Here is a 10,981-nt window from a genome sequence, read left to right on the forward strand (position 1 = left end):
ACTGCACTACCCTGTACATGACCCACCAGACCTACTGCACTAACCTGTACATGACCCACCAGACCTACTGCACTACCCTGTACATGACCCACCAGACCTACTGCACTACCCTGTACATGACCCAGCAGACCTACTGCACTACCCTGTACATGACCCACCAGACCTACTGCACTACCCTGTACATGACCCACCAGACCTACTGCACTACCCTGTACATGACCCACCAGACCTACTGCACTACCCTGTACATGACCCAGCAGACCTACTGCACCAGACCTACTGCACTACCCTGTACATGACCCACCAGACCTACTGCACTAACCTGTACATGACCCACCAGACCTACTGCACTACCCTGTACATGACCCACCAGACCTACTGCACTACCCTGTACATGACCCACCAGACCTACTGCACTAACCTGTACATGACCCACCAGACCTACTGCACTACCCTGTACATGACCCACCAGACCTACTGCACTACCCTGTACATGACCCACCAGACCTACTGCACTACCCTGTACATGACCCACCAGACCTACTGCACCAGACCTACTGCACTACCCTGTACATGACCCACCAGACCTACTGCACTAACCTGTACATGACCCACCAGACCTACTGCACTAACCTGTACATGACCCACCAGACCTACTGCACTACCCTGTACATGACCCACCAGACCTACTGCACCAGACCTACTGCACTAACCTGTACATGACCCACCAGACCTACTGCACTAACCTGTACATGACCCACCAGACCTACTGCACTGACCCTGTACATGACCCACCAGACCTACTGCACTACCCTGTACATGACCCACCAGACCTACTGCACTACCCTGTACATGACCCACCAGACCTACTGCACTACCCTGTACATGACCCACCAGACCTACTGCACTACCCTGTACATGACCCACCAGACCTACTGCACTAACCTGTACATGACCCACCAGACCTACTGCACTAACCTGTACATGACCCACCAGACCTACTGCACTGACCTGTACATGACCCACCAGACCTACTGCACTACCCTGTACATGACCCACCAGACCTACTGCACTACCCTGTACATGACCCACCAGACCCTACTGCACTGACCCTGTACATGACCCACCAGACCTACTGCACTGACCCTGTACATGACCCACCAGACCTACTGCACTACCCTGTACATGACCCACCAGACCTACTGCACTAACCTGTACATGACCCGTGTGGTTCTGTTGGTAGAGGGTGGTACTTGCAATACCAGGGTTATGGGTTCATTTCCCACGGGGGACTGTGACAGGGGCAGAAAATACCATCTGCTAAATGACTCAAATGTAAACAATCTAAATCGCAGAACAACATTAAAATGACAGGAATCGATTCCTTGTGAATGTGTTGATTCCTTTATTAAGGAATTGGGAATCGAGCCCTAACTACAGCCCACCACAAACTAACGTGTGTGTGTGTGTGTGTGTGTGTGTGTGTGTGTGTGTGTGTGTGTGTGTGTGTGTGTCTGTGTGTGTGTGTGTGTGTGTGTGTGTGTGTGTGTGTGTATGTGTGTATGTGTGTATATGTGCGCACGTGTGTGTGTGTGTGTGCGTGCGTGTGTGCGTGTGTGTGCGTGTGTCTGTGTCTGTGTGTGTGTGTGTGTGTGTGTGTGTGTGTGTGTGTGTGTGTGTGTGTCTCTGTGTGTGTGTGTGTGTGTCTGTGTCTCTCTGTGTGTGTGTGTGTGTGTGTGTGTGTGTGTGTGTGTGTGTGTGTGTGTGTGTGTGTGTGTGTGTGTGTGTGTGTGTGTGTGTGTGTGTGTCTCTGTGTGTGTGTGTGTGTGTCTGTGTCTCTCTGTGTGCGTGTGTGTGTAGGTGAGGTTCTCAGAGTTCAAGGTGGTGAACGTCCTGGCAGTGTGCTCCATGCCCTTCGCCATCAGACTCATCGACTTCACTAAGAACAACCGGCCCATCGCCAGGTAAAACAGACTACGTCGTCACCCCGGCAACACACACACACACTGTCACCGCAACAACCGTTACCACAGATCTCCACTCTCAACACAGCAGTGTGTGACTGTGTAGATGAGGCCTTTCGAATTAGTAAGGGGTGTCCCAGCCAGAACGACCCATAGGGCAGGGCTCTATCCCCTGTTTCTGTAGTGTGAGACAGCTTGATGTACCAGGACACCCCCTGGACAGGACACTAGTCTATCTCCTGTTTCTGTAGTGAGACAGCTTGATGTACCAGGACACTAGTCTATCTCCTGTTTCTGTAGTGGGACAGCTTGATGTACCAGGACACCCCCTGGACAGGACACTAGTCTATCTCCTGTTTCTGTAGTGTGAGACAGCTTGATGTACCAGGACACCCCCTGGACAGGACACTAGTCTATCTCCTGTTTCTGTAGTGAGACAGCTTGATGTACCAGGACACTAGTCTATCTCCTGTTTCTGTAGTGGGACAGCTTGATGTACCAGGACACCCCCTGGACAGGACACTAGTCTATCTCCTGTTTCTGTAGTGTGAGACAGCTTGATGTACCAGGACACCCCCTGGACAGGACACTAGTCTATCTCCTGTTTCTGTAGTGAGACAGCTTGATGTACCAGGACACTAGTCTATCTCCTGTTTCTGTAGTGGGACAGCTTGATGTACCAGGACACCCCCTGGACAGGACACTAGTCTATCTCCTGTTTCTGTAGTGAGACAGCTTGATGTACCAGGACACCCCCTGGACAGGACACTAGTCTATCTCCTGTTTCTGTAGTGTGAGACAGCTTGATGTACCAGGACACCCGCCTGGACAGGACACTAGTCTATCCCCTGTTTCTGTAGTGAGACAGCTTGATGTACCAGGACACCCCCTGGACAGGACACTAGTCTATCTCCTGTTTCTGTAGTGTGAGACAGCTTGATGTACCAGGACACCCCCTGGACAGGACACTAGTCTATCTCCTGTTTCTGTAGTGTGAGACAGCTTGATGTACCAGGACACCCCCTGGACAGGACACTAGTCTATCTCCTGTTTCTGTAGTGAGGCAGCTTGATGTACCAGGACACCCCCTGGACAGGACACTAGTCTATCTCCTGTTTCTGTAGTGAGACAGCTTGATGTACCAGGACACTAGTCTATCTCCTGTTTCTGTAGTGGGACAGCTTGATGTACCAGGACACCCCCTGGACAGGACACTAGTCTATCTCCTGTTTCTGTAGTGAGACAGCTTGATGTACCAGTACACCCCCTGGACAGGACACTAGTCTATCTCCTGTTTCTGTAGTGAGACAGCTTGATGTACCAGGACACCCCCTGGACAGGACACTAGTCTGTCCCCTGTTTCTGTAGTGAGACAGCTTGATGTACCAGGACACCCCCTGGACAGGACACTAGTCTATCCCCTGTTTCTGTAGGTGAGACAGCTTGATGTACCAGGACACCCCCTGGACAGGACACTAGTCTATATCCTGTTTCTGTAGTGACGCAGCTTGATGTACCAGGACACCCCCTGGACAGGACACTAGTCTATCCCCTGTTTCTGTAGTGAGACAGCTTGATGTACCAGTACACCCCCTGGACAGGACACTAGTCTATCTCCTGTTTCTGTAGTGAGGCAGCTTGATGTACCAGGACACACCCTGGACAGGACACTAGTCTATCCCCTGTTTCTGTAGTGAGGCAGCTTGATGTACCAGGACACACCCTGGACAGGACACTAGTCAAGAATCAATGCTATATCTTTAATTGAAATGCTCTTTGATTTTGGTACAATCTGACAATCACTGCTGTTCAGAGTTTTAGGGAGAGCTGAACTGGCCCGTAGATTTTAAAATCTCAATGGGAGCAGATGTCCGTGTCCTTACCCTTTTCACAGATGAAAAGTTCAGATGAGTTGAACTTTTGACGGACCGAAATTGTGGATCAATTTCCAAAATATAAAATAAATAGGGGGTGGGGGGACTCAGTCGGAGCCCATCTTAGGAGAGACACTTCTGATGCTCAACCACATTTAGAAAAATGCACCTTTCTGAATTTAACTCGCAGCATTGTTATGTCAATTACTGACAGTCACTCAATTAGCCACTGTACTCACATAAACTGGATGGAAACGGGGTCACTGACAGTCACTCAATTAGCCACTGTCAGCTAATATTGTTTTAGATTGGTAAATTAGTCTAGCCAGCTATCTAAACTAGACTAACTTACCCATCTAAACTAGACTAACTTACCCATCTAAACCTGTAGTAATTACTGACCAAGGGGCCCCCGTTAATTTTCTTAGTCACTCTCACTAAGATATATCAAATTCAAAACTGCAAACATTTCTCTCCACCCTGTAGGAAAACCAATAGAATTGCAGGAAATGACTTGTAAAATGTCAAAAATGTATCTCCGCGCCATGGCAAAATGATAAGAATTGCAGGAAATGTCTTTTATAAAATTGGTAAATCTCCTCTAAGCCCCATGGTACCTGCCTACAGAGTAGCAGCAAGAGAAACTATCCTTCCTTAACCTTCAGGCTCTGCTCAAATCTCTACATCCCGAGCACTCTGTTCTGCCACCGCTGGCCTCTTGGCCTTCCCACCCCTACAGGAGGGCCAGTTCCCTGCTCGTCTCCGTCCTGGCAACCCAATGACTAACTTACCCGCTCGTCTCCGTCCTGGCAACCCAATGACTAACTTACCCGCTCGTCTCCGTCCTGGCAACCCAATGACTAACTTACCCATCGTCTCCGTCCTGGCAACCCAATGACTAACTTACCCGCTCGTCTCCGTCCTGGCAACCCAATGACTAACTTACCCATCGTCTCCGTCCTGGCAACCCAATGACTAACTTACCCATCGTCTCCGTCCTGGCAACCCAAAGACTAACTTACCCATCGTCTCCGTCCTGGCAACCCAAAGACTAACTTACCCATCGTCTCCGTCCTGGCAACCCAAAGACTAACTTACCCATCGTCTCCGTCCTGGCAACCCAATGACTAACTTACCCGCTCGTCTCCGTCCTGGCAACCCAATGATGGAAGCGGCTTCCCCCTGAAGCTGGAACAGCAGAGTCCCTTCCTGTCTTCTAAAACCCGCCCTCTTCAAATAGTATCTTAAATAGTCCTACAACCCCCCTTTACTATCTCTGACCTTGCTACTTTTATTGAGGTAAAAATTACTTACTACGAATGTGGGATGTAGTTGTCCCACCTGGCTTATCTTTTAAGATGAGAGCTTCTGCTAAATGACTAAAATGTAAAATGTGTAGACTTGCAGCAAAATTGCTTTAATTTCTCTACACCCCATGGCAAAATGTGTAGAATTGCAGGACATTAATTCAAAAATGGGGGGAAAAAACTAAATAAAAAATAGTCCCAGGGTCCTTAGCTCAGTGATGAGCTTTGGTGTTGAACGCTGAGCTGTAGTTAATGAATAGAATTCTCACATAGGTGTTCCTTCTGTCCAGGTGTGAAAGGGCAATGTGGAGTGGCAATAGAGATTGCGTCATCTGTGGATCTGTTGGGGCGGTATGCAAATTGGAGTCGGGTCTAGGGTTTCTGGGATGATGGTGTTGATGTGAACCATGACCAGCCTTTCAAAGCATTTCATGGCTACAGACGTGAGTGAGTCATTTAGACAGGTTACCTTGGTGTTCTGGGGCACAGGGACTATGGTGGTCTGCTTGAAATATGTTGGTATTACTTCACTCAGCCAGGGACAAGTTGAAAATGTCAGTGAAGACACTTGCCAGTTGGTCAGCACATGCTCGGAGTACACTTCCTGGTAATCTGTCTGGCCCTGCGGCCTTGTGAATGTTGACCTGTTTAAAAGGTCTGACTCACATCGGCTCACCCATCTACACACACTACTCTATAATGACGAAGGGAAAACATGTTTTTTCAATTTTTTGCTAATTTAGTGAAAATGAATTTACAGAAGTATTCACACCCCTGAGTCAATACATGTTAGAATCACCTTTGGCAGTGATTACAGCTGTGAGTCTTTCTGGGTACGTCTCTAAGAGCGATTACAGCCGTGAGTCTTTCTGGGTAAAAGTCTCTAAGAGCGATTACAGCCGTGAGTCTTTCTGGGTAAGTCTCTAAGAGCGATTACAGCTGTGAGTCTTTCTGGGTAAGTCTCTAAGAGCGATTACAGCTGTGAGTCTTTCTGGGTAAGTCTCTAAGAGCGATTACAGCCGTGAGTCTTTCTGGGTAAGTCTCTAAGAGCGATTACAGCTGTGAGTCTTTCTGGGTAAGTCTCTAAGAGCTGATTACAGCTGTGAGTCTTTCTGGGTAAGTCTCTAAGAGCGATTACAGCCGTGAGTCTTTCTGGGTAAGTCTCTAAGAGCGATTACAGCTGTGAGTCTTTCTGGGTCAGTCTCTAAGAGCGATTACAGCCGTGAGTCTTTCTGGGTCAGTCTCTAAGAGCGATTACAGCTGTGAGTCTTTCTGGGTAAGTCTCTAAGAGCGATTACAGCCGTGAGTCTTTCTGGGTACGTCTCTAAGAGCGATTACAGCCGTGAGTCTTTCTGGGTAAGTCTATAAGAGCGATTACAGCTGTGAGTCTTTCTGGGTAAGTCTCTAAGAGCGATTACAGCTGTGAGTCTTTCTGGGTAAGTCTCTAAGAGCGATTACAGCTGTGAGTCTTTCTGGGTCAGTCTCTAAGAGCGATTACAGCCGTGAGTCTTTCTGGGTAAGTCTCTAAGAGCGATTACAGCTGTGTGTCTTTCTGGGTAAGTCTCTAAGAGCGATTACAGCCGTGAGTCTTTCTGGGTAAGTCTCTAAGAGCTTTGCACACCTGGATTGTACAATATTTCCACATTACTCTTAATAAAATTCTTCAAGCTCTGTCAAGTTGGTTGTTGACAGCCATTTTCAAGTCTTGCCGTAGATTTTCAAGCCTCAGGAACATTCAACTCCAGTGTATATTTGGCCTTGTGTTTTAGGTTATTGTCCTGTTGAAAGGTGAATTCATCTCCCAGTGTTTCTTTTTATCCTAAAAATCTCAAAGTCCCTTGCCGATGACAAGCATACCCATAACATGATGCAGCCACTACCATACTTGAAGTATGAAGTGGTACTCTGTGTTGTTGGATTTGTTCCAAACATAACACTTTGTATTCAGGACATGAAGTAAATTTCTTTGCCACATTTTTTTGCAGTTTTACTTTAGTGTTTTGTTGCAAACAGGAAGCATGTTCTGGAATATTTTTTATTCTGTACAGGCTTCCTTCTTTTCCCTCTGCCATTTAGTTTAGTATTGTGGAGTAACTACAATGTTGATCCATCCTCAGTTTTCTCCTATCACAGCCATTAAACTCTGTAACTGTTTTAAAGTCACCATCATGGTGAAATCCTTGAGCGGTTTCCTTCCTCTCCGGCAACTAATTCATAACTTCACCATGCTCAAAGAGATATATTCAAATTCTGCTTTTTTTTGTTTTTTTTGTTTACCCATCTACCAATAGGTGCCCTTCTTTGTGAGACATTGGAAAACCTCCCTGGTCTTTGTGGTTGAATCTGTGCTGTGAAATTCACTGCTCGACTGAGGGACCTTACAGATAATTGTTTGTGTGTGTGGGGTACAGAGATGAGGTAGTCATTCAAATATCATGTTAAACACTTATTATTGAACACAGAGTGAATCCATGAAACTTATTTTCACTCCTGAACTTGTTCAGGCTTGTCATAACAAAGGGGTTGAATACTTATTGACTCAATGCATTTCAGCTTTTTATTCATTTGTAAAAAAAAATATCTAAAAACACAATTCCACTTTGACATTATGTGGTATTGTGTGTAGATCAGAGACACAATCTCAATTTAATCCGTTTCAAAATCAAACTGTAACGCAACAAAATGTGAAAACGTCAAGGGTATATGAATACTTTCTGAAAGGGGGGGGTGTGTGTGTGTGTGTGTGTGTGTGTTTAGCTATGAGCCAGAGCTCCACCCCGCGGCCACCTACAGGATCAAAACCCTCAAAGCCACCGTCCAGGTCTTCTCTACTGGCAGCCTCACCATCACAGGTACACACACACACCGTCCAGGTCTTCTCTACTGGCAGCCTCACCATCACAGGTACACACACACACCGTCCAGGTCTTCTCTACTGGCAGCCTCACCATCACAGGTACACACACACACCGTCCAGGTCTTCTCTACTGGCAGCCTCACCATCACAGGTACACACACACACCGTCCAGGTCTTCTCTACTGGCAGCCTTACCATCACAGGTACACACACACACCGTCCAGGTCTTCTCTACTGGCAGCCTCACCATCACAGGTACACACACACACCGTCCAGGTCTTCTCTACTGGCAGCCTCACCATCACAGGTACACACACACACCGTCCAGGTCTTCTCTACTGGCAGCCTCACCATCACAGGTACACACACACACTGTACACAAACAAACTTTACTTTTACGTCTTGTCACTTCTGTGGAAACTTGAAAACCGTATCCAAACACACACAACACATTTCATATGACTAACTGTCTCGTCGTCGTCTGTCTGTCTGTCTGTCTCTCTCTCTCTCTCTCAGGACCAAATGTGCAGGCTGTTGCCACGGCTGTAGAGCACATCTACCCCATGCTGTTAGAGTGTCAGAAACCCCTCCGCAAATAACAGACACGAAAAACAAGAACGAAATGGAGAGAGAGAAAGACAGAGGCTAAAAGCACCTTATCCATTGGATGCATTGTATTATCCTCAACTTATCTGCCCGGCCACACGCCTTGGCCTTTGTCCTGATTGGCTGGATTTGTCCAGGAAGTCAGAAAGGCAGCTTCTGTCCTCCTACTGTCCAATGACCTGTTGTCTTGGTGACAGCTACGCCCTCTGAACTTTGACCCTGGATGACCTCTACAGTATGACCTCTAACCTTTCACCTTTAGCAGCCAGCCAGCCAATGATGGCTGCTCCAGTGACTGATGCACACTAGAAGGGGCGGGGCTCTCCAAGCCATCCATGATTCCTTAGTTTTCAATTGTATTATTTTAGATTTGATGACGTCACGGCCTGTGTTCCAAATGGCAGCCTATTCCCTATATAGTGTACTACTTTTCATAGGTCTGTGGTCTAAAGTAGTGCACTATGTAGGGAATAGGCTGCCATTTGGAACATGGGCAGACAGACCAGTCTTCAACATGACCTGTCCCACAGAAAGGTTTTAACAGAACATGACATAAACATACATTTCCATAAGAAGCTATTATTGTCCCATTTGACTGTGATGTTGAACAGAGTTTTAGACCTTATATTCGTCTGCTCTCTATTCATATCACTGGGATTGCAAAATCCCTGTAACTTTCCACAAATTCCCAGGTTCTCCAAAAATCTTTTGGTCTGTTTCTTCCATCCCTTTTCTGGGGAAACTTCCAACTGGGATTTCTTGAAAACCTGTGAATTCTGGGAGAATTGCCGGTTTTATGCAACCCAACATGTCCCCTTAAACCACAGATCAGATGTTTCCATCCACCTTGGTAGTCTTTTACTTGAGATGCGTGTCTTCTGGAAGACTCCGTCCATGAGTTGTTCAGGCTGGGGCTTTGAATACTTGACAGACAAGTTGTGGATCTGTGGAGAGAAACGCCCGCTGGAATGGGAAATGCAGGGTTGACCTATTGCTCTCCTGATTGTTGTATGGTTAAACTTTTTTGTATTTTATTAAAAAAGAAAATAAAAAAAAAAGGAAAGTAACAATAAAATAGGATAATCAGAGGAATTGAGTTGTTGTAAATGTCTCTCTCTCTCTCTCACCATCTCGCTGTGTCTCTCGCTGTGTCTCTCTCTCTCTCTCACCATCTCGCTGTGTCTCTCGCTGTCTCTCTCTCACCATCTCGCTGTGTCTCTCGCTGTGTCTCTCTCTCACCATCTCGCTGTGTCTCTCTCTCACCATCTCGCTGTGTCTCTCTCTCTCACCATCTCGCTGTGTCTCTCTCTCACCATCTCGCTGTGTCTCTCGCTGTGTCTCTCTCTCACCATCTCGCTGTGTCTCTCTCTCTCTCACCATCTCGCTGTGTCTCTCTCTCACCATCTCGCTGTGTCTCTCTCTCGCTGTGTCTCTCTCTCTCTCACCATCTCGCTGTGTCTCTCTCTCGCTGTGTCTCTCTCTCACCATCTCGCTGTCTCTCTCTCGCTGTGTCTCTCTCTCACCATCTCGCTGTGTCTCTCGCTGTGTCTCTCTCTCACCATCTCGCTGTGTCTCTCTCTCACCATCTCGCTGTGTCTCTCTCACCATCTCGCTGTGTCTCTCGCTGTGTCTCTCTCTCACCATCTCGCTGTGTCTCTCTCTCACCATCTCGCTGTGTCTCTCGCTGTGTCTCTCTCTCACCATCTCGCTGTGTCTCTCGCTGTGTCTCTCTCTCACCATCCTGCTGTGTCTCTCGCTGTGTCTCTCTCTCACCATCTCGCTGTGTCTCTCTCTCACCATCTCGCTGTGTCTCTCTCTCACCATCTCGCTGTGTCTCTCTCTCTCACCATCTCGCTGTGTCTCTCTCTCACCATCTCGCTGTGTCTCTCGCTGTGTCTCTCTCTCACCATCTCGCTGTGTCTCTCTCTCACCATCTCGCTGTGTCTCTCTCTCGCTGTGTCTCTCTCTCACCATCTCGCTGTGTCTCTCTCTCGCTGTGTCTCTCTCTCTCTCACCATCTCACTGTGTCTCTCTCTCGCTGTGTCTCTCTCTCACCATCTCGCTGTCTCTCTCTCGCTGTGTCTCTCTCTCACCATCTCGCTGTCTCTCTCTCTCGCTGTGTCTCTCTCTCACCATCTCGCTGTGTCTCTCTCTCACCATCTCGCTGTGTCTCTCTCTCACCATCTCGCTGTGTCTCTCTCTCGCTGTGTCTCTCTCTCTCACCATCTCGCTGTGTCTCTCTCTCACCATCTCGCTGTCTCTCTCACCATCTCGCTGTGTCTCTCTCTCACCATCTCGCTGTCTCTCTCTCACCATCTCGCTGTGTCTCTCTCTCACCATCTCGCTGTCTCTCTCACCATCTCGCTGTGTCTC

General features: G+C 47.7%; 1 protein-coding gene across 5 annotated transcripts in view; it reads left to right on the forward strand.

Moving 5' to 3' along the window:
* The window catches only part of tbpl1 (TBP-like 1), a 20,854-nt gene extending 11,154 nt beyond the window's left edge, over positions 1–9,700 (forward strand). For all 5 annotated transcript variants that reach the window (XM_045721196.2, XM_045721199.2, XM_045721200.2 and 2 more), the window contains 3 exons: positions 1,861–1,964; positions 7,903–7,997; positions 8,519–9,700. In XM_045721196.2, the coding sequence (XP_045577152.1) occupies positions 1,861–1,964; positions 7,903–7,997; positions 8,519–8,601 (282 nt within the window). In that variant the 3' untranslated portion in view covers positions 8,602–9,700. The remainder of the gene's footprint in view (positions 1–1,860; positions 1,965–7,902; positions 7,998–8,518) is intronic.
* The last annotated feature ends 1,281 nt before the right edge of the window (positions 9,701–10,981 follow it).

The sequence above is a fragment of the Salmo salar genome, chromosome 06 (genome assembly GCF_965601325.2).
Source record: "Salmo salar chromosome 06, fSalSal1, whole genome shotgun sequence".
Lineage (NCBI taxonomy): Eukaryota > Metazoa > Chordata > Actinopteri > Salmoniformes > Salmonidae > Salmo > Salmo salar.